The following is a 24,550-nucleotide window of genomic DNA, read 5'->3' as shown; positions in this document are numbered from 1 at the left end:
TATGGTAGGTAGGAACAAAGCACCTCAGCTCTTGCTTAGGTAGGACTTTACTCCCAGATGCCCCAATATCTGTTCTGTACTATTTGATGGTATACCTAATGCAGTAATGCAAGTTACGCAGTGGAGACCAAGGTTTGATCTTAAGGTAGTGTGTCCAACCCCACGTTGTTTCCGAATGGTGACATGGAGGGTGGGGGAAGCACTGAGTGAGGTTTTATGATATGCGAGTCCATCAGCAGCAAGCAACAGGTGGCTAATACCTCCAGAACGCCCGATGTTCTGCTTGGAAAATTTGCCTTTTAAACTGACACACTACAAAAATACAGTGCTATCATATAGCTGAACAGCAATTTACCTACAGCAATTTATAAGAGACATAATCCACATGTGTCCTGGGGTGGCTTTGGCTCCAAGAAATTGCTGCTTCTACCAGCCATGAGTTGGCTGATTGCGTTTACCAGCCATCCAAAAATCAAGTGAATTGGTACCTCCTGAAATACAACAAAGCTAGAGTCAATGTGCTTCTGCAGAAGCTTCCGCACTAACACAAATGGCTACTCCATGCTTTGTTTAATCCAAAAGCTGCAAACTGGAGGTGCTAGCTAAAAACCTGCAGAAACGAATTTTCAAAGAGAAAGCCCAATCCACAGATTAACTGCTTCTGACAGGCATAATCCTGTATGTTCAGCACTGCTAGCTGGGGCATTTCCTAGGTGCATACTCAAAGAACTGGGGGAAGACCCATTTAATTCAGTCACAGGCTAGCGAGCATCTTCTGGATCAACACGGGCCACTGCACCTTGTTAGAGTGGAACAATCCTGTCAGCAATACAGCTTCTTGGTGGGGGTTCCCCAGCTGGCCTCCCAACACAAGTGCCTGGCACACTAGACTTCAGAGGGGAAGGACTATGTTCAGGCCACTCCTGAGGCTGCATTCGCCATAGTATCATGAATGTTTAGGTGGTGCTCAGCATTGATCCTCATCTTCCCCGTGAGACAGAACGAGCATCCCCACCCTATAAGGGGAGAACTGAGACTCCGATTAATGCAGCAGAGACAAGAACTGAACCCCGATCTTGAATCCCAGGGCAGTTAGTTAACCACAAGGCCAGCTTTCCTCAAAGCTGCTTCAAAGGTGTGTGTGTGTGCACACGCGCATATTAGGAAGTGTGTGTGTGTATATGTGTGTAGTTGCGGGGGAGTCTCTATAGCCCCTTTTCTCTTTAGGGGAATGTTTAGGAAAGCAATGACTACCATGATTGTTACTTGTTCCAGCCATTCCAGTGCTGACTGTGTTTTGGGCTGAGAAATCCTGGCCCTCAGAAACAGACAAGGGACCATGTCAGTCAAATTGGGCTAATGATTCGGTTTGGGAAAATCTCTAGAATCCCACCCCACACCCAAAAAAAAAAAGAAAAAGAATTGACACAGCGCAGTAGAATGTTTTAATGAGATTTACAGAGATGCTGCAGCCTTGTGCTAGCTGGAAAGTGAAACCATCTAGGAAGTGACTATAAAGAGGAAAGAAACCAATGACTCTATTGTTATTGGCCCAGGTGACACAAATGCAATACTTGAACAAAGCACAGAAGGGGAGAAAATTCAGATTTTTTAAAGTTTTAAATTTGAACAATCCTCTTCCGGTGTTTAGTAAACACACAAGGAATTTTTTTTAAGCTATGGTTTGTCCCTGACAGGGTCCCTTTAAGGAAACAGCTACTAAGTCATCAGGAAGGATTGAGAGCACTGGCCTCTTGTGAAACTGCCCTGGAAGGTCATGAAGTCTCCTGAGTTCAAGCAAGTGTTGCAATGGTTAAGCTGTGTACATAAGAAAAGGTTCAGAGGCAGATGTGTACAATAGAGAGCTTTATAGTCAGAATGGAGTGCACTAGGTTTTCCAATGCAAAATGGAACATGATCCAAAATCTTTACAGAGCAGAAGCACTTTCAAAAACACTTGTCCAGCTGTACCGCAAATGTCATTTCCTTTTTGGAGCAGAGGCTGCAAACTGGTTTGTATTCTTCCCTGGTGTGTGAAGTTTGAAATGTCCCATGCAAATTCTCCAAAGTGTCACACGAAACAAAACACTTTGAGCCAGGCAACTGCTAATGGAAAACGTACCTGAAATGATACTCCGCTCATGCAGCAAGACCCCAGTTTGTTGTATATAGAAAGTTACAAGTGCATTTCTCAGGAAAAAAAAATGGAGCAATGGTCTATAGTTCAAGGCAACTCTGAAGTGGAGGATGGATCCAAAGCAGTATCCCACTGATTGGGGAAGTGGAAGGAAACCTGAGTTTGGATTTCATCTAGTTTCCTTCAGACAGTCCACATTTTACTACTAAAAAGAAAAAAACAACCCACACGCAATAGGGCTATTTAATAAATGCACAAAAATTTGAACGGGCTTCCCAGGGCTGAGCCTTGGAGGGAATACAACACAATAGGGTCATAAGTATTAACAAGTATCAGAGGGGTAGCTATGTTAGTCTGTATCCACTGTATCCAGTCAGACTCCTCATTGTTTTTGAATATTAACAGGATCTTTAAAGATGGGGGGGCCACTCACCAAGACAGTGGAAGGCATGAATGGCAGGGCAAGGGCGTCAACCATCCATGACCTACGCTGCTGTGCATGCACCATACATGGTTCTTTGATACCAGAGCCAAAATTAAAAGGCTTTCAAAGCTCATGTGACAATAGGTGGTTCTGCATTCCACTCTGGGCAAGGAAGTGTCCCACACTAACTGCTAGGTGGCCTAGTAAACCTGGCTTTCAGTGTCTGGAGAACTTGATGGACACTCTCCCCAGCTCGAGTGGTTTCCCCATTCAGTGCAGAGGCAGCCTTTGTTTTACAGCATACCCTGAGAAGCGAACGCCTTGCCATGCTAACACAGTTCTGTAAACTCTCTTGAAATTCTGGTATCTTCATTTCCATTTGGCAGTCATGTCCCTGAGAGGTGCTGTAGGGCTGGATTACTAGTGTATTCAAATTCAAGGCCGGGGCGTCAAGGAGTGTTTAGGGGAAAGTGTCAATTTAGTTTCTTTTCTAAAAGATAACTTTCCATTGTCTTCCCAACTGCACAGCGGCTTACATATAGCGCCAGAGACAATGGGGCCATAGGAATCAATGAGGCTTCATAGATTCCAAAAGCAGCACCACTGAGAGTTAATTATTCTGCTGTGCAGAAAGATCCCCAAATTATACTCACTCTTATTTCAGGCCCTGCAGCTGCTTCATTAAGAGCTGTACAATCAGATATTTTGCTAATTTAAAGCTTGTTGATTGCCTTACGGCGCAAAGGCCAACAACACCTTTCTCATTAAAAAATATGAAGGATAAAAAGTTGAAGACTTGATTATTCACAAGGTGACAGCACGATGCATTCAGATGGCATATTTTGCTGCATTCATTTATTTATTAAAACAGGAATTTCAGGGGTGCAGCAGTGGAATATGGTGGGGGTGGGAACAGGTCCACTCATCTTTCCCTCCCCACCCCCTGACAACTACCAGATTGGAACTCTCTGGAGAAAGGAAAGAGGGTTAGACACTGGTAGGGGGAAATGATAAGTCATTGCCACGATACCATACTGTGAACTTTAACCTTCCTCAAGTATACCACGGCTGTGTTTTCCTTCCACACAATGACTGCACCAGAACAGCACACACAGATGTAAAGCTTTTTTGTTCCACCCTCTCTGTTTCAATAGTACTTATGGCAGACAGCCAAAGCTTTACACATCTGTACACGTCCTGGCATGGCTTGTATGGAGAGTTGGTGGCAGGCCCCAATGGAGTCTGCTGATTGTACACACTGCAGGCCTACAGCTCCTCATAGTCCCCACCCCCTTGCTGCTTGCTGGCGCTGGCTCCTCCTCCCAGAAAGGCCTCCAGTTCATCTATCTCATTGTTTTTCTCCTTGCTTCTTTTTTTCTTTTTCTTCTTCTCATCTTTGCTCTCCTCCTTCTCCTTGCACTTCTTGTGTTTGCTTTTCTTCTTCGTAGACTTCTCTTCTTCCTGCAAGATGAGAAGGCAATTAAAGCTTTTTTCTAATGGCACCAGTAACCCATCATGCATCATCCTGAAAGTGGGACCCTAGGGAGGAAGCCTACCTATCGTGGGAATTTTATATGGAAGGAATAAAATCCAATATCTAGGAGGGATGGCGTTAGTGATCTCGGACCCGTCTGCTATTATAGATGGGGATCATGTGAAGCAACGTTTGATTTACACTAGCCGTCCTGTCAGATAAGGATGGCTAGTCAGAATGCCAACAAGTTTAGAGAGAGAAGGTGGGTGTGGTAATATCTTTTATTAGACCAACTTCCGTTGGTGAGAGAGACAAGCTTTTGAGCTACACAGAGCTGGGAAAGTTTAGAACTGATGCACCTCACTGAAGAACAAATCTGCTGATTATCTCTGGTTAGCTCTTAAGATTTATTCTTTCTTGGACACTGCTGAATTGAGAGAGAATTTTGTTGCTAGATAGTACATATGCTGTCTGTTCTATATGCATGCTCTGTACAATCAAATCCTATACTACATTACATCTCTGATTTTAACTTAAGTTTTACAAATTTCCTTGTAAGTTGGAAACTGGCTAATAGCCTGGAGACTTGGGGACTCCAGATCCCCTTGCCTCTCCAGGGTTGGAATATGGAAGAGAAACCAGTCACTAAGAGAGCCAGCCACAATTCCTGTAGCATGCCAGCCCCCCTCTGGCAGACTGGCAGAGAACATGCTGATGGAGTTTACACCGGGGAATGAAGCTGTACCTCTTTGCTCTTCTTTTTCTTCTTCTTTTTCTCCTTGGAAGGAGGTTTTTCTTTATCTGTTCAAACAAAAAACCCAAAAAGTTGTTTTCTCTAGCAAAATTAAATGGTTAAAAAAGCCCTCCTCTCCTGCTGCTAAGGAGGACACTGTATATGGTTCATTAGAGCTGAATGGAGGGGAGATCCTGATTCACAACACCAAACTGCATGGCACTGAGAAAATAGCTTCTTCCCCAGGAATGTTAGCTACAAATGTGGGGCTGTTCTTTACTTTACAATTATAAAGCTATGTCCATTACTAAGTCTCTGGGCACATGTTCAAATATAACTGACATGTACTTGTTGACTGGGGTCAGCTAAATGGAACCTCAACAGATCCAATCACTACATTTCTCCTGGAAAAGCCTGAGCAAACAGATAAGCCCACAAGTCAAACAAACTCACAGTTAAATTCCCTAGTAAAGGGGCAGCTGCTGAAAACATACTGCCTCCAGCCCTTCAGTTCAACTCTAGGGTCTGTGGACAGAAGCATTCCAGCTGATCTTGACTACCACAATAGGGCACAAGAGGATGAAGGCAGCTAGTCAGCTGAGTTCACCAGTGAAGGAAGGCAGGTGTGACACTCAGAGTCTAGACACCCAGGGGAAAACAGGGGGTTTTAACCCCAAAGAATAAACAACTGAATCAACCGATTTATAGTAAATAATACTGTATACCAGGGTGGCCAAACTTACTGACCTGCTGAGCCACATACAATAATCTTCAGAAGTTCGAGAGCCAGGGACACTTCGGAAGGCGCCTGCTGGGGCTCAGGGTTTCAGCCCTGCTCCTCCTGAGGCTAAAGCCCCGAGTCCCCCTTCCCCACTAATCAGAAGCTTCCGTCCCACCACCCCGTTGCAAGGTAGAGGTCCCAAGCTCCCCGCAGCAAGTCCGATAGGTAGAGAATGGAGGTGGGAGGGACGGGGCTCTGCGAACGGCACTTTAACTGTAAAAGAGCTGCATGCAGCTCACGAGCCACAGTTTGGCCACTCCTGCTGTATACAAAGTGTATTGAGTAAGATCTTATGAAAGCTGATGAGACACAGATCAATATCACTGTGAAATGTCAGTATTAACACTATATGAGGTATTATGGATATTATGCTTTAAAGTCTGCGACCAAACCAAGGGAGAAACAGCTTCTCCTCCTGACAGGTGTGAAGGCAGCTGTCTCCCTGTCTCTATAAATTAAGCATTGTGGAACCAAAACAATGGAAGCCCAATTTACATACAAGTCAACCGGGGGATGGGAAGTCAATAAGACGAGAAAAACAGCAGAGGCTATCCCGACTCCTAGGGACAAATCAATGCATTCTGGGAAATAGAAGGAAAGGCAAAATGCCATTTTGTTATCCATCACAGAGGACAAAGTGGCCAGCACCCTCTAGCTCTGTGTACACTCAGGGGCTGAAGATGCTGGTGGTGTGATGTAAGATGCAAGCTGCTTAGGCAAAGATTGTAGCTTGCTAAAGTTAAGTCTTAGACACTAGAAAGTGGGTTATTTTTGTTTGTATCTAGACCTGTCTCTTCTCTTGCTTAGTATCACTTCCTAAGAGCACTTCCGTCTCTGTTCTTTATTATTAAACTTATTCTGAGTTTTACTATAAACCATCTCAGTGCTCTATATTAAAGTGAGGTGTGGGTCCCCAGCTAGTATAACAGGCTGGAGTGTGCACTCTCTCTATACAGGCAGCAGACTTAGTAATTTCTGGAAGTGTCCAGTAAGAGACTGGACACTGCACGGAGATGTCTCTGGGGAACTCGGGTTTCACTGAATGTTACCTGCAAGGCAAAGGTTAGGTTGGCAGGATCTCTCAGATTTTGCTGGGGAGGCAGACAGTGGTGTGGCAGGGAGCAGACAGACAGTTCAAGCTCCAGCAAAGCTCTCTCTTGTTCAGGCAGAGAGGTAACAGTGGCTTACGTTTCCAGGCTCCCTGAGGAGAGAGAGTCAAAGTAGGACTGTGTGGTTCTCCCCCCTGCCCTTTTCCTTAACTTGCAAATACTCTACAAGGCAGAACCCATAAGGGGAGGAAAACAGCACATTGCTAACACCATTGCTAGCTCTTCCTCTGCCTACCCTTGGGGGCCTCCCCCGCTCAGACTTGCATCCTGAGCCTGGTGACTTTTACCCAGGCCCTGGTCTTGCCTTGCTTGGAATGCAGCCTGCAAGCCCCTGCTGACGAAAGCCAGGCAGCGGGAACTAGCTGGTGTTAGGCATGTGTCTGGTGGTGAAGTCCATCAGGAAGTAGGGAAGAGAGGTGAAGGAGGAGGTGGCTTATCTGCACAGCATCTGGGAGCACGAGGACTTCATTAACAGGATAACATCTGGCATAGAGGATGCTTGCCAACTACCAACGACAACAGCAACACCAAAGGAGGAAGGAGTACTGGCTGCTCGCCCCCTTGGGCAGTAGGGTGTGTTCCACCCCATCCAACCATTGAGAGAAAGAACCAGTATACTGTACTTGCAATAGGAGGTGAGGAGCAGACCCCAGTGGCTGAAGAGGGCCCACCTGCTCCCAAGACTGGGAGGTCCATGGCCACTGCACCTAAGAGGAGGATGTGTAGGGTGCTGGTGGTCAGAGACTCCCTTCTGAGGGGGATAAAACCATCCATCTGCCAACCTGACGATGTCCCTGCATGCACGTTGCCTGCCGGGAGCCCAGATCTGAGGTGTTATGGAAAGGTTTTCGAGGCTCTGGGTAATAATGAAACTGCCAGGTATGACCCTGAGCAGATTAGCAGTGAGTACAGGTCTCTGAGAGCAAGGGTGAAGTGGTTGCGGGAGAGGGGGCACAGATTGTGTTCTCATCTATCTTCCAATTAAGGGTAAGGACCTATTCAACTCCAGGATGGACATATGGCTGCACAGATGGTGTTAACAGTAAAGCTTCAACCTCTTTGACTATGAGATGCTGTTCCAGGAAGGAGGTATTCTGGAAAGACATGGGGGTCTACCCGATGAAGAAGGGAAAAAGCATTGGGGGGGGGGGGGGGTGGAGAGAACAGAGAGATGTGAAAAATTACAATAGTGTCATAGAAGCAGCAAAAGGAAATTAGTGGGAGAATACACTCAACATCTTGGATGTCTATACACAAGTGCAAGGAGTATGGTGAATACACAGGAAGAACTGCAAGTATTAGTTCATAATTAAGTCATAATTTAGCACCATAGAGACTTGGTCGGATACATCTCATGATTGGAATATTGTTATAGAGGAGTACGCTTGTTCAGGAAAGACAGGCAGGATAAAAAGGGAAGAGGTGAAGCAAGAATACATACACTTGTTCTGAGCTCCAGAAGGTGGTGATATGCAAATCAGTTCAAAGTCTCAGGGTAAAGATAAAAGGGGGGGAAATAGGGGTGATGTCATGGCAAGGATTATTATAGGCCACCAACTCAGGTAGAGGCATTTCTAGAACAAATATTGGAAATATCCAAAACACAAACCTGGTAGTAATGACGGACTTTTAACTACCTCACACATCTGTTGGAAAAGTAATACACCAAAAGTAAAATATCCAGTAAGTTACTGCAACGTGTTGGGAACAGTTTTTTTTGTTTCAGAGAGTGGAGGAAGTAAACATGGGGGTTTTATGCTGACAAACAGGAAGGAACTGGTTGTGAATCTGAAAGCTGAAGGCATTTTGGGGCAAGTGATCATGAAATTAGAGATTTCACAAGTCTAAGGAAAGGAAGGAGTGACAGCAGCAGAATAATAAGGACAATAGATTTCAAAAAAAGAGAAGGTTACTCATCTTGTGCAGTAACTGAGGTTCTTCGAGATGCGTCCCCCCATGGGTACTCCACTTCAGGTGTCGGTGCGTCCCACACTGCTGATCTGAGATTTTCAGTAGCAGTGCCAGGTTGGGATGCGTGTGTGCAGTAGCTGTCTCGCAGTGCTGTTGGCACTTCATCTAGTGCCCTCGTGTCCCAACCCCCTCAATTCCATCTCTATCATAGAGTCCTTACTGTGAACTCCAAAGCAGAGGGGAGGAGGATGCGTAGTGGAGCACCCATAGGGGGACACATCTCGAAGAACCTCAGTTACTGCAAACAGTGAGTAACTTTCTCTTCTTCTTCGAGTGATGTCCCTGGGGGTGCTCCACTTCAAGTGAATGTAGAGCAGTGCCTTCCATGAGGAAGGAAGTGACTTCAGAGTGGAGTTTATTGCTGAGGCTAGTATAGTGAGGCCTAGTCGTGTGTCTGAGCTTGAACTGAGCGTAATTGCATAGTGGTTCGTGAATGTGCGTTCAGAGGCCCACGTGTCCGCTGTGCAGATGTCTAAAATGGGAACATTATCTACCTCCATAGCATTCCTGCACAAATTTCTTGTTGTGTGGGTTCCGATGCCCGGAGGGGCTTCAGTGTAGTGAATAGCACATATGATACAGCTGGATATCCATTTAGATAATCTTTGCGTCGATATGGCAGAGCTCTTCAATCGTTCTGTTGTTGACACAGAGCATCAAGGTGACTTTCGAAAGCGCTTCATCCTGTCCAGATAAAACACCAAGGCACAGTGCACATCCAATGTGTGCAGGACCGCCTCTTGAGCGCTGGTGTGTGGTTTTTGATGGAATGTAGGCAAGTGAATTGGTTGGTCGAGGTGGAACGAAGACAATATTTTGGGCATAAACTTAGAAAACATCCTAAGTGTCACTTTATCCTTGAAGAATATTGTGTATGGGTGTGAGCCATGAGAGCCCCTAGCTCCCTGACTCTTCACACCAATGTAATGGCAACTAGGAATGCCACTTTCCTAGATAAGTGAAATAAACAGCATGTGGCTAATGGTTCAAAAGGGGCTCTGGTTAGACTTCTAAGAATCAGATTTAGGTCCCATGCAGGCAGGGGTTCTTGGATGTCTGGGTACATATTCTGTATGCTTAGTAATTGGGTGAGCGAATACTGACATTCCGTCTATCTGTTGATGGAAAACTGTGATGGCAGCGAGGTAAACTCCGAGCCCTGAGTTCTTTAAGGACAATAAATAATCTAGGATTAGTGGAAGTGGTGCCCGGCTTGCAGATATTTGTTTGTTCTGGCACCACAGGAAGAATCTTTTCCATTTTTGGAGGTAAGTAGAACGCGTGTTGTGTTTTCTGCTGTTTATTAACACTTGTTTTACTTGCTCTGAGCAGGTTAGTTCATCGTGGTGCAGCCATGAAGGAGCCATGTCTTCAGGTGAACTTTCTCCAGGTCCAGATGGAGGACTTGACAGTCGTCCTGAAAAATAAGATTCTGTAGGAAAAGGAGAGTGAAAGGTGTGCAGGTTGCCATGTAAGGGAACCATTTCTGTCTGGGCCATGTTGGTACAATGAGTATTATTTTGCCGTCGGTTCGTATTTCGTGCATCACTCTGGAGATTAGACGTATCAGTGGGAATGCGTATAGAAGAGGAGCATTCCATTTGATGAGGAAAGCATCCCCCAGGTATCATGCTCCTAGTCCTGCTCATGAGCAAAACTTTGGGCATTTCTTGTTCATTGATGTTGTGAACAGGTCTGTGTGTGGGGGGATCCCCACATGTGAAATATATGTAGTGTTAAGTCATCGTTCAGTTCCCATTCGTGCTCTTGGGAAAACTGTCTGCTTAAAGTGTCTGCCATCATGTTCAGTCAGCCCGGGAGGGATGCTGCTGTAACAGATGTGTTTTATGCACCAGTTCCATAGTTTTAAGGCCTTCTTGCATAAGGAGTGGAAACATGCCCCACCTGAAGGTTTATATAGAACATACACACAATGTTGTCCATCAAGACCCTTATCGTTTTGCCTCATAAACTGGGGAGGAAATGTAGGCGCACGCTGCAGACTGCGGGTAATTCAAGCACGTTGATGTGTAAGAGTGTTTCCGTGGGGGGCTACTTGCCTTGGATTGTATGTTGGGTTAGGTGAGCTTCCCATCCAATCAGTGAGGCATCTGCTGTAATTTGTATGGAAGGCAGATCCTGTTGAAACGGGATGCTTGAGCAAACTTTTATTGGGTTTGTCCACCCTCACAGTGAATGTGGAGTCGTTTGTGTAGGCTGTGCTTTCGTGGAATATATACTCAGTTCAGCCGCCCTTGAAGGCAGCGCAGGTGCAGTCTGGTGTGTTTTAACAGAAGGGGTGGCCACCACATATCCCAGGAGTTGTAGGCAGGTGCGTGCAGACACCCACGGGCTATCTGAGACCACCGATATGAGGGAGGTCATCACTGTGAATCAGGGCATCGGCAGCGATGCTTTGGCCTCCACTGAGTCCAGGTGTGCTTCTATGAAGTCCAATTGTTGTACTGGAGTTAGGGCAGATTTCTTTCTGTTGATTTGTAGCCCTAGCGAGTGAAAAGAGATGGTCTGTCGAGTGATGTGTAATATTTCCATCTGGGTAGGGCCTTTGAGTAGGCAATCGTCTAAGTACGGGAATACCAGTATTCGCTGTCTGCGCAAGTGAGTAGCTACCACCACTAGGGTTTTGGTAAAGACTCGTGGGGCTGTTGACAGTCCGAATGGTAGTACTCTGCACTGGAAGTGATCTTGTCCCACTAAGAATCATAGGAATCATCTGTGAGCAGCATGGATGGTAATGTGGAAAATAAGCACCTTGTTGGTTGAGGGCGGAGAACCAGTCCCCCTCTTCGAGCACAGGGATGATAGAATTCAGTGTGACCATTTTGAATCTGTGGGTACGCACAAATTTGTTGAGTTTTCTGATATCGAGTATGGGTCGCCAACCTCTGTTTTTCTTTAGAGTCAGGAAATAATGGGAATAAAATCCCTTCCCTCTGTGTTGTGTTGGACGGCCCCTAATTGTAGAAGGTGATGTACTTCTTGTCTCAACAGGTGCTAATGAGAAGGATCCCTGAAGGAGGACAGGGAAGAGGGATGGGTAGGTGGGATGGAGATAAATGGGATGGTATAACCCCTTCGGATGATCTCCAAAACCCGATGGTCCATGGGGACAGTGGACCACATATGGTAAAATGGTCAAAGCCGATCACCAAAGATTTGGGTTGCTTGTTCTTGTGGCGCTGGTTGTCAAGGGAGGTCGCTCAGACCCTTGACCAACGCTTCAAAATTGCATCTTGTTTGGTGATAAATATTATTTAAAAAGTTGACCGGTTAACCAATTAAAGAGAAAGGGAATGGGGCTGCTCTGGCCAGCAGGTGCAAAACCCAGGGCTGCTCCTGGGGTTGACTGGCTGGCGCGGTCTGAGGCTCCGGCCAGCAGGGGCTGCGTTCGGTTAGTGTGGCCCGTGGCTCCAGCCAGGGCTGCGACTGGGGTTGGCCGGCCACCGTGGCCTGCGGGGCTGGGCTTGGCCGGCCAGTGCAGCTGGGACTATGCTGGCTCACCCAGGCCTCGGGTTTAATGGTTAAGATGGGTTAACCGGTAAGACTAAAGCTTACTGGTTAACTTGTTTACTGTTTTACATCCCTACTGGCTAGGCAGTAATATCGCTGAAAAAGAACTGGGAGCTATAATGGATAGCAAATTGAATGAGTCAACAATGTGATGCAGTTGCAAAAAAAGGCCAATATTCCAGACTGTCTTAATAGCAGTACTGCAGGTAAGACACAGGAGGTAACTGAGCCGCACTTGCCACCGGCACAGCCTTATCTCTAGTACGGTGTCCAATTCTGGGTGCCACACTTTAGGAAAGATGCTGATAAACTGGAAAGAGTCCAGAGGAGAGCAACTAAAAAAATAAATACTGACCTATTCGGAAAGGTTAAAAAACACAGGCATGGTTAGTGTTGAGAAAAGACGACTCAGGGGTGACCTGATAATCTTCAAATATGTTAAGGGCTTTTATAAAAGGGTGGCGATCTATTTGTTCTCCATGTCCACTGAAGGTAGATAGGACAAGAATTAATGGTCTTAATCTACAACCAGGGACATTTAGGTTAGATATTAGGAAAAACTTTCTGATTATAAGTGTAGCTAAGCTCTGGAATAGGTTTCCAAGAGAGGCTGTGGAATCCCATCATTGGAGGTTTTTAAGAAGAGGTTGAATCAACTCCTGTCAGGGATGGTCTGATCCCACCTCAATGCAGGGGACTGGACTTGATGACTTTGAGGTTCCATCTAGACCTACATTTCTATGATAAGGAGTAAGGCAGTCTCTAAGCTAGCCAGGACCCAAAATACTTATGATTTTAGTTATCAAAAGCTACCCCTTGAATTGCATCTGGAAATGACTTGGAAACCAGCGCATACTTCAAAAATTAACAAGTCTTCTGCATCTATCACTGCCAAGGAAGCCAATCCTGCATTAGCTGAAGCTTCTGAGTGGTTGTCAAGGGCAGTCCATGTAAAGTGTATTTGTAGTAATCTGGCCGACACAAAGGTCTGGATAACAGTGTCAAGACCCACATTAAAGGGGGAAGGGAAGATCACAGCCTTCTGCTAAAAACTCTTTGCTTAAGAAAATTCTTTAACTCCAGGAGGACCCGTAAATTTCGAGCCGAGGACAAATACTGTGCTTACTCTCGAATAACAAGGACTGACACCAAACCTGTTGCACCTTCTAGATCTTCCACCATACTTGCCAACATCCTTCTCATCTGCTCTGTGCAAAGCTTCATCTAACTTACTCTCATCCACCAGTTCAAGGACTAGATACTGGGGAAACAGCTAAACTGCACGGCTTGGGTCTGACTGAAAAGACAGGCCTGTCTATTGATGGCACCACAGTCCAAACCATTTCATTCTCTGCCCTTCTGGCATCATGGATGCATTGAACAGAAGGGCTGACAGAAGGGAAGCCATGTAAACACCCTTGGGGCAGATAAGCAATTACCCAACCCCACTATTTGGGGTGGGGCTTCAGAGGAGAGAACGGAGTAACTGAAGTTTAATTCCACCCACTCAAGTCACTTACACCTCATAGGTCAACACTGAAAGTTGCTGACACCTGGCCTCGTCCATCATTAGCAGTAATCTATCAGGCCCAACACAACAGGGCAGCGTAGGTTATGGGAAGTCATAGGGCTAAAAGCAAGGCAAAATTAAATGTGAGTTATTGATTGAGGCCTCTGTAGAGAGAGTCCCATCCAGCTGGGCTCTGCAGGTACAGAAGATGACAGGCTGATAGAGCTTGGATAGGCTTTGACATCTTAGTCATAATTTTAGAACAACTAATCAATGTCAAATCCCTTCTACGCCTCTTACAGCTCCCCCGCCACTCCCAAAGAGTCTTTAACGTCCCATCATTCCAGGTTACTTCCCAGGCAGATCAACAGGAAGCAGTCACGTGGTAATGCCAATCCATCCACAGAAACCTCTCTGCATAAGCTATGGTTGGCTCTTGGGACGGGGAGGACCCACAATAATACTCAGAGCATGCCAGTCCTACTGCTCCACTTACACCCTTCCCAAAAAGTGATGGTTAGCAATGGCCAAAGTGCTCAGACTTGATGCCGCAAACGCACAGCTCCAAACCCTACATGCTCCAGTACCGTGGTGTCGGGCACAGAGTCTTAAGCATGCAAAGCTGGGCAGGAAATCTCAAGAAAAGGCTCTCAAGAAGTGCCCTTACTTCTAGTAGGGCAGGAAAAAGCGCAGTAGTCTCTCCCAAGGCATCAGCAAGTGCTCCCCCAGCTGAGGTTAGTCAGGGCAGGCATGGGAGAAAGTGAAAGAAAGTTAATTATGCTTTGGCAAAGCTCATTAAATGCTCACACAGGGCGTTGGGTGAAGTTGGGGATGTTTTACTTAATGCAAAATTGATTTGCTTAACTTTGGACCTATTCAGCGCAGTGAAAAACCCAGCAGGACAGGCTCAGACATATGACCTATTTTTACCTTCATCACTGCTCTCTTTGGGGCCTGTTTCTTCCAAACCCAAGCCAAACAGATCAGAGTCATTTTTCAGCTTGAAGGAGTGGATTGTAGGCTTCATGGGCTGAGGCGGCTTTGCTAACGAGGTGTCTTCATCTGAGATGTCAGAGGGGTCTTCTCGGACTGGGAATTCACCCTAGAGAATGAAAGTAGACATATCATGGACCCAATCTCAGCTACCAAGGAGTCTAAACTGATTGCTCAAGCAAAAGCCCCATCTCCCCTCTACCTAGGATACATTTCTGCTCTCTAAAGGGGAGCTGGGGGGGTGGTAGAACGGAGGTATTTTCAAGAAGCTGTCACAGTTTCATCCAAAGGGCAGTTCTACCTATTTCATGCCATGATGGAACTGCCTAGACAGCACTGGAACTGTAGCTCTGGTGTGAAATGCCCTGTGGTGCTTAACATTTGTACTCAAAAGGCCAGCCTCTTGGTGCTGTGGGGTTAAACATGAGTCCCAGATACATCAGGCTTACCAATTGCACTAACAGGCACCGCCATCCTGGAAAACCTTCAAATACAATGGACTCAAACCTATATTGTGCCCTGGCAGAGTCACAGAGGGGAATCCATGCCATCCTGGGGTCAAAAGGCAGCACATATCCAGGGGAAACATTTCATGGGGCTGGAGCAAACCCCCTCTGCTCAAGGAAAGAGGGAGCTGCATCTCTCATGATACAGAGGCTAAAAGCTGGGAAATTGCAGGGGCCAGGTAAAGCCTCAGAAGGCTCCTCTCACCCTGCAGCTGTGCCCTGATCCTGGAGCACAGACATCTCACCATGTTTGCCACTTGACACTTAAGGAGTTAACTTATTTCCTTTACAGTATTCTTAGCACTAGTCCAAACATGACCTGCCTCTCTTGCTGAGCTGCCTTTCCGGCTCTGTATGCAGCCCTCCCCGTTAGTGGAAGGGGCACAGCTTCTTTCACTGCTCAACCTGACCAACACATTGTGCACTGAAGAAGCGTTCTTCTATGGAGGGGTATCTCCCTGACGCCACTACAATGCGGCGCTTCCCAGCAAATCCTGCTGTCTAATCAGGTACCAGAAGTCATAACCTTGCTCAGAAAGCCACTGTTTTTACAGTGAAATACTTGGAACGGTGAGCATTGGCCACACTAAGAGAACAGAGTGTTACTGAATGAGGCCAGTATGACACATGGCCAACGTCATGGACAAACTAGGACAGGTTTCAGAGTAACAGCCATGTTAGTCTGTATTCGCAAAAAGAAAAGGAGGACTTGTGGCACCTTAGAGACGAACCAATTTATTTGAGCATAAGCTTTCGTGAGCTACAGCTCACTTCATCGGATGCATACACTAGGATAGTGACTCTCCCCACACAATCATGATGTGACATCAAACCAACTCTATAGGAGCCCTCTACAGTTACTGGCTCAGTATACAGTACTTTGTCTGCAAGCATAGGGGCTTCTTTACACAGTCAATCATGGCTAGTTGTTTCTGTACAGATGAGCCTAATGGTTCTAACTGTGGACTATCTAAGGCAGGGACATCCAGAGTTTGCTCATGTAAAGGCCACAACAGGGAACTGCTAGGATCTCTAAGAATTCACTGACTTCTCTCATCTTTAATATGAAGGAAGGCCCAGGGGAGATGCCAGGTCCTCTCTGATCTGGGCAGTCTTTTGCAGGTTGCATCTATGTTAAAGTTGAGCAGCTGCAACCTATCTTGGGAATGTCGTGGATATGCTATGGATACTCCAACTTCAGCTGTATGTTGGATTGCCCCTCTATAATGGCATTTGGGGCTTCAATAGACTTTGCCAAGCAAAGGAAGGATTCAACACAACTTCACCATGGCTTTTCGATTCTTGTGTTGAAAACAGGGAACTGTGTGCACACATTCACTCTCCCTCCCTCCTCTTTCCCCATTCTCCCCCCCTCCCCCAACCTTTAGTACATGAAGATCCAGATAAAAAATCCTCAGCATTTGGGTTTCATACTTTCCATGTGGCTGCTTGAGCTCAGTTTATCTACAGTTACTGAGAATAATCTGTATTAGGGCTGTCGATTAATTGCAGTTAACTCACACAATTAATTAAAAAAAATTAACTGTGATAAAAAAATTAATCGCCATTAGTCACACTGTTCAACAGAATACCAATTTAAATTTATTAAATATTTTTGGATTTTTTCTACATTTTCAAATATATTGATTTCTATTACAACAAAGAATACAAAGTGTACACTGCTCACTTTACATTATAATTTTTATTACAAATATTTGCACTGTAAAAATGATACACAAAAATAGTATTTTTCAGTTCACCTCATACAAGTACTGTAGTGCAATCTCTTTATCATGAAAGTATAACTTACAAATGTAGTTTTTTTTGTTACATAACTGCACTCAAACAAAACAATGTAAAACTTCAGAGCCTACAAATGCGCTCAGTCCTACTTCTTGTTCAGCCAGTTGTTAAGACAAACAAGTTTGTTTACATTTACAGGAGATACTGCTGACTGCTTCTTATTTACAATGTCACCTGAACGTGAGAACAGGCGTTCACATGGCACTTTTGTACCTTGCAATGCTGGTTATTTATGTGCCAGATATACTAAATATTCGTATGCCCCTTCATGCTTCGGCCACCATTCCGGAGGACATGCTTCTGTGCTGATCATGATTGTTAAAAAAAAAAATGCATTCATTAAATTTTTAACTAAACTCCTTGGGGGAGAATTCTATGTCCCCTGCTCTATTTTACACGTGCATTCTGCCATGTACTTCATGTTCTAGCAGTCGTGGATGATGACCCAGCACATGTTCATTTTAAGAACACTTTTGCTGTAGATTTGACAAAATGCAGAGAAGGCACCAGTGTGAGATTTCTAAGGATAGATAAAGCACTTGACCCAAGGTTTAAGTATCTGAAGTGCCTTCCAAAATCTGAGAGGGACGAGGTGTGGAGCACGCTTTCAGATGTCTTAAAAGAGCAACACTCCGATGCAGAAACTACAGAACCCGAACCACCAAAAAAGAAAATCAACTTTCTGCTGCTGGCATCTGACTCAGATGATGAAAGTGAACATGCGTCGGCCCGCTCTGCTTTGGATCGTTATCGAGTAGAACCTGCCATCAGCATGGATGCATATATTCTGGAATGGTGGTTGAAGCATGAAGGGACATATGAATCTTTTGTGCATCTGCCACATAAAGGGATAGCTCAGTGGTTTGAGTATTGGCCTGCTAAATCCAGGGTTGTGAGTTCAATCCTTGAGGGGGGCCATTTAGGGATCTGGGGCAAAAATTGGGGATTGGTCCCGCTTTGAGCAGGGGGTTGCACTAGATGACCTGCTGAGGTCCCTTCCAACCCTGGTATTCTATGATAAATATCTTGCGATGCCGGCTACAACAGTGCCATGCAAACACTTACTCTCACTTTCAGGTGACATTGTAAACAAGACACGGGCAGCATTATCTCCTGAAAATTGTAACCAAACTTGTTTGTCTGAGCGATTGGCTGACGTAGGACTGAGTGAACTTTTAGATACTAAAATTTTACATTGTTTTATTTTTGAATGCAGTTATTTTTTGTACATAATTCTACATTTGTAAAGTTCAACTTTCATATAAAGAGATTGCACTACAGTACTTCTATTAGGTGAATTGAAAAACACTATTTCTTTTGTTTTTTACAATGCAAATATTTGCAATCGAAAATAAATATAAAGCAAGCACTGTACACTTTGTATTCTGTGTTGTAATTGAAATCAATCTATTGGAAAATATGTAGAAAACATCCAAAAATATTTAAATAAATGGTATTCTATTATTGTTTAATGGTGCGATTAATCGTGATTAATTTTTTTAATCGCTTGACAGCCCTAATCTGTATACTTAAAAATACAACTGAGAGACGCTACCATTCGGCTTCAACAATGAGAAGAACATTAGTGGCCTGTGTTTGAACAATAATGCTCTTCAGATGGTTTAACCCTTGTCTTGCAGCTGGCGCTCTTGGGATACTTGGAGATCAGACAAGATCACTCCATTGCTGCTTCTAGGCTGAGCTAGAAAGCAGTGACGCATGCATGTTATTTACCACTTTCTTCCTTTGGCTGTCAGACTCCTCGCTTTCAAAGTCCGGGTCATCCATCACAAATGAAAGCATCTGGGTGGCTATCGGTCCCTCCTCATCACTGTCAGACTCCTCAGGCTTTTCTTCTTTGCTCCCCTTCAGTTTGGAAGCCGAGTCCTTGTTCTGGGACATGGTCCTTTGTGCCTGGACTGATGCTGTCTCTGTAGGAGCAGCAGCTCCAGTGGCTGGCAGATCGATGGGGAGCTTTGGGCTGCTGTGTTTCTCAGATCCAGAATGGGGAGGTAAGCTGCCTGGAGGCTTCTGGTCAGGTGCTTTGGTGGAAGCTGCTTCCTTTTGTGGTTTAACTGAATTTTTGGAAGACCTTTAAAAAAGGTAACAAGTTGTCAGCTACAACTCTGTAACAACCACAAAAGGGTGAGCTTGGAGCCCTCCCATCATATCCCAGCTGTGCAGGGGCTGCAGGCCCACTAAGTCACAAGGAGCCAGGTGTGGTGGAAACAAAGAGGGAAATGTCCACCTTGGATCCATCAGGAGTGGTCCCACCACACAATTAAGCTGCCCCAATGGGCTGTTTCAGAAGGTCAGACCGCTGGAGTAAGGAAGATATTGGAATCTGCCAGACTCCACCAGGGACACTGGAATGTTAATGTTTGACTAATACTTTTCTCCATTACAATTGAGGCCTCCCTGATCATATGGAAAGGGGGAAGCATAACTAGTTGATTTTGTTAGAAATCAGTTTCATATAGACAAATATTTCCTTATTCAGATCCTCCCAAAGAGGCAGCACTCGAAGGGATAGAGGAACGTTGATTAAAAGCATGGGATTTATACAGTCACAGTCTTAGCAAGTTGGAACCCCTGGCTTTCATCCTATGACCTCATGCCAAATCCCTTCTCCTGCATGAAGGAAAGGAGGACTTGTGGCACCTTAGAGACCAGGACTAACTGTGAGCCCTCGGGAGACAGGAGGTATCTTAACATAACATGCGTTATCTTTCTTATGACACTCAGATAGTGACAGTGTTTGAGGAAAACCAAGAGGCTCCACCTCTTGCCTGTACTCTTCCATGTCTACTCCCCTTATCTCTCACACTGAACAAGTGAAACAAAGTGACTAATAGTAACTAATCAGTTAGCGGAACCTATTCTAGGGGATTTCTCTCATCTACACCTAAGCAGTGATGAGACTCTATAGGTTTTATACTAGCACTCAGACCCTGGAAATCTTTCTGGCAGTAAGCCAAATGCTGAAAGATAGCCCAGACATCCCTGAGGACACAAATACTTGAGATCAACGCACTTGCTTGTGGGCAAAGCCCTGTTGCATTATTTATATGACGGCACACTTCCTATTCCATGCAATTTACACCATATTCTGTGGGATCCAATCTCCAGCAAGAGCAGCAATGCCATTCCCCCATGCCAAAGTGCTGCTTGTTTTGGTGCACAGAGAGGGCATCACAAGCGCCGTCTGTGCCCTAAGCAATGAGTCTTGAGACCCACCCACACCCACTATGAAAAAGTGCTCAACGGCTTACCCAGCTCCTCTTGTTCAAATTTTGGAAGAAGGCTGGGCCACTCCCTCATGAAGAGCGGCTCACACTCTGTGGAAGGATTGCTTGATATGACAAATCAAGTTAGCCCTTTGGCTCCATTTGTGTTACAATTTCATCCAAACTGAATAAACTGGATGGTGATCAGTAATACTACTATGCACTTCCATAGCACCTTCCATCAGAGAATCTGTAGTTTGTGAACTGTTGCAAAGTTGGCCTCAGTTGGTGAGGCACAGATAACCCCATTTTACAGCTAGGGAAACAGGCTCAGTGAGATTAAGTGAGCTGGTTAAGGCCACAGTGAGTCAGTGGCAGGACTGAAAAAAGACCTACATCTCCCAACTCCCAGTTTCATACTTTAGCTAGTAGACTATACTCCTTCATACCATTGTGTCTTGTAGTCAATGTCAATGTCTTCATCAGCCACGATGGTGACCATAGCATCCTCCATTTCTGCCTCCTCCTCACTTGACAAAGTAATATTTTTGCTTGGTACAAGTTCTGTTGCCAATGAGGGTTTGCTGGGCACTTTGTCATCTAGATCCAGATCATCTTCAAAACCAGCTACCATGGGATTCCCTTCAAGAGCCTCCCCATCACTGTAAGATACAGAAGTGTTAAACAGAACCCCTCAGGGTGCATTCAGATGCATACACTCCTACTTCTAGAATGCAAACGAAGCACTGGTGTTCCAGACTAATGCAACCTGAGTTCTAGGATCTCTTCCCTACCTTAATGGAGGGCCATCTGTGGTTAGTCCGGGTCATCTGAAGATACCAGTGTCCTATTTGACCGTGCACTCCCTGACCTGCCATAGAGCTCAGGCAGTATCTGATCACCAGAGCCAGAGGCCTGGCACAGCCCAAGTTCCACACTGGATTATAACATGGGGAGTGTGGTGGGGCAGCAAGTAGTGGTTAGTACAACCAAGATCTTGGGTGAGACCTCACAGCTGCAGAACATCTTTGTGCCTCAGCGAGGACTTTACAGGAACATTTCCCGAACACTGTGCACGGTATGAGTTAATTAAAAACCAACAGGAATCGCATGCCTTAATCCCCATGTCCTGTGATTCAGAAATATCCCATATTGTCACAGTGGCAGGAATATACCTTCAGCGTTTAGCTCCTCTGTGTTAATTCTATTCTATAGTGCTCCCTGAAGTAGGCAGCTACCCAGACACTATAACAATGCTTAACATTCCCCAAATTAAATTAACCTAAGGACACATTTTAGAGTGTAAGAGCCCTTAAGGCTCCCTTGACTGAACAGGGTTATGGATTCTGAGACATCTTGATAGGGAGTTTCACTGCAGAATTATAAACTGGGAATTCTTGGCTTGATTTCCCAAGGACCTGCCATATTAATGCTTTCCTCAAGATTTGCTCACGTCAGGAATACAGATTATTTTCACAATTCAGACCCAGGAGACTTTATATCCCCTTCCCTTATCCTGCCTGCTTTCTCTATTAAGTAGTTTTTATTCAGAGAGGATCATTTGCTTTTGATAAATGGATGTATTATGTTGGTGTCCAAACCACATAGAACATTCACCTTCCTTTTAATGACTTGTTAAAGATTTCACAAACTCATCTCATTAGCTTCCAAATACAAAAAATAACATTTATGGCATGTGATGGTTAACACTTCAGAGGGTTAAAGGAAGGCGCTGGGACTCCTCCTCAGGTGGGAGGGATAGCTCAGTGGTTGGAGCATTGGCCTGCTAAACCCAAGGTTGTGAGTACAATCCTTGAGGGGGCCATTTAGGGATCTGGGGCAAAAATTGGGGACTGGTCCTGCTTTGAGCAGGGGGTTGGACCAGATGACCTCCTGAGGTCCCTTCCAACCCTGATAGTCTATGATTCTATGACTGACTAATCGTCCCTCAAGCTTCAGACCTGGTTTTCTAGTTGGTGTCTATCATCACTCAGACCCCCCCCGGCCAATGCCCAGCAGGACACTGACCAGCTGTGGATGGTGGAAGCTGCCACACGTGCTTGCTAAAGGAACATGACGTTCAAAGGACTTTAGTTGATTCCATTTCTACTCACCCAGCCATTTTTTTTTTTTTTTTTACAGACTATCATTCTCAAGTGGATGGTCTCAGGAATTTGTACCTTTACCAACTGAGTGTGTATGATGGAGAGAGCTCATTTCAAATTTGACACTGCGGTAAGTGTTGATTTCAACTGACCATTTGCCTAGATCATCATGCAAAATTCAGGTTTTACATGCAATCCCCTTGGGGATTCCTCTGCCTCCCTTCTGGAGTGCTAAAGAGACCCTCTGCTTTCTAAACACTGCAGCCACCAATGCTCCAGCTGAGGGAGGCTGCCCAGGATTCCTTCTAGAGCCCAACACTGCTGCTGCCACGATGAACCAAAGAGGTGTTGACTGCTGAGCATTAGGGACATGCTGCCCCCCAGGCTGAGTGGGTTGCCACTGCAGCCCTCACAGCCCACACCAGACTCATGAACAAGAGAGAACTGGCTCCTGAACCCTGATCTCCCATATAAGAGGGCACAGGCTCACCCCACAAAAACGAGCTAAAACATGACACCGGGGGAAAGGGAGGGAGGGAGGTTAAAAAGAGGTTTCTGGGGATTAAAAAGAATGTGAGTGAATTTCCCTTAAATGTCTTAGAAACAATGCTGCAGGTGGCTTTATTTTAAAATGCTATTGGTGGCGTGACATGCTCTAGAAACCTCACTCTCTAGATTATAGTACTGTCTTGAATATACAGCAGTAGCTTAATTAATGCAACTATAGCTATCACCTGCTGTTAGTGCAATTATCTTCCCACCAATCAGCACACACACTAGACTTAGGCACGGATCTTTAAAATGTCCTCAGTCTGGATAGAAAGAACATGTACACGCACAGGTGAACAAAGTGGCTCATCCCCACATGCAGCATATATGTAAAGAGACTGACTGCCTCCATCACTAGCTTCTACACAAATCTCCTAGCTGCAGCTTAAACAGCAAAACAATGAAGTGAAAATACATCAGGAAAAACACTGCTGCAATACAAACAAGGTCCGACAATGCAAAATTAGTATCACTTTGTGGCACTGACTCGCGGGTTGGAAGGAACTTGCAAAGAATGCAAAAATAAGCATACTGCACCAGTCTCAACAGCCTGCCAAACCTGCATTAATCCTGCACTACTGTGGTCCCCAATATGGGCACCCAGCACCAAAGAAGTATGAGATTTAAGGTAAACCCTGCTGACATGATGCCAAAGAACATGCTAGGTGAGGCCCCCCATACTGAGGCTCAGTGGCATATAGGGCAAACTCCATTTCAAATCCTGAGTGTACTGCTTTCAGTTCAGAAGAAACGGAGCAGCCTTAGCTCTCTCCCTAATGTACCTTCCCCTACAGAGAGGCTGAACAAACTCCTCCTGCCACTTTAATTTAGGAGCTAGAGAAACAGAGGGGAAGGAACTAAAATCTAGTTCAGCAAGGAAGCTGGAGGGAACTTGTGCTGTGGGAGAGGGGTGGTATGAGCATGCGCCAGGGCAAGGGGAGGCTCCACAGTGTGAAGGAAACCCTGTCGTCAGTTCCCCTCACTTGCACTCTCAACACAGCTGGGTGACACTACTGAAACAGCTGTCCATGGAGGTGTATATGGGGGGGAGCGGGGAGGGCAAGAAAACGACTGGGACGACAGACAAGTTCAGAGTGATGCAGATTTAAGGATATAGAAAGATAACTAGATGGTTAGTAAAGATAAAAGTCTAGTGAGGTGGTGAAAACAGATCCACAGTTTCACACAGAACTCACCTTTCTAATCCTGTATCCCACCCATAAGCATAACTTAACTACTTCCGGCAAGGCCAGGAACAGAGAAGAAATGGGGACGTCTATTCTGAGTCTGATAAGCTTCTTTAATACCCTTCAAATACATCTTAGCATAGTGCATCAGACTAAGGATAAGCCAGGCAAGCCCTGTGACCGGGAAATAGGAAATATAACTGTCTCAATGAGCTGCTCAAGGAACATATATTTCAAGAGTTCTCCCTATACACTACAGGACAGAAAACAGGCCTTAAAAAAACCAACAAAAAAAAATGGAACTTGGGACACAATCCCATAAGTCTTCAAAGACTTGTCCTTGTGCTGGTTGTTAGCCATGTGATTCCAATTTACTTTAAAGAGGAATTACATAGCTCAGCCGTTCTCAGCTTGTGGTCTGTGAACAACCCACAGTCCTCCCATGGGGCTGGCTCACTTCAGCTAGGCCACATTTCAAGACTGCTAAAGTACACAGATATATTGCTCTAA

General features: G+C 45.3%; 1 protein-coding gene across 4 annotated transcripts in view; it reads right to left on the bottom strand.

Moving 5' to 3' along the window:
- Window positions 1–1,851: 1,851 nt before the first annotated feature.
- Window positions 1,852–24,550, bottom strand: part of RABL6 (RAB, member RAS oncogene family like 6) — a 107,988-nt gene continuing 85,289 nt past the window's right edge. For all 4 annotated transcript variants that reach the window (XM_048822845.2, XM_048822846.2, XM_048822847.2 and 1 more), the window contains 5 exons: window positions 20,649–20,861; window positions 18,707–19,064; window positions 14,601–14,772; window positions 4,781–4,836; window positions 1,852–4,022 (listed from right to left, as the gene is read on the bottom strand). In XM_048822845.2, coding sequence (XP_048678802.1) covers window positions 3,828–4,022; window positions 4,781–4,836; window positions 14,601–14,772; window positions 18,707–19,064; window positions 20,649–20,861 — 994 coding nt within the window. In that variant the 3' untranslated portion in view covers window positions 1,852–3,827. The remainder of the gene's footprint in view (window positions 4,023–4,780; window positions 4,837–14,600; window positions 14,773–18,706; window positions 19,065–20,648; window positions 20,862–24,550) is intronic.

The sequence above is a fragment of the Caretta caretta genome, chromosome 16 (assembly GCF_965140235.1).
Source record: "Caretta caretta isolate rCarCar2 chromosome 16, rCarCar1.hap1, whole genome shotgun sequence".
NCBI classification, from domain to species: Eukaryota; Metazoa; Chordata; order Testudines; family Cheloniidae; genus Caretta; species Caretta caretta.
The sequence above is the reverse complement of the archived record's forward strand: the minus strand, read 5'-3'. Positions and strand labels throughout refer to the sequence as shown.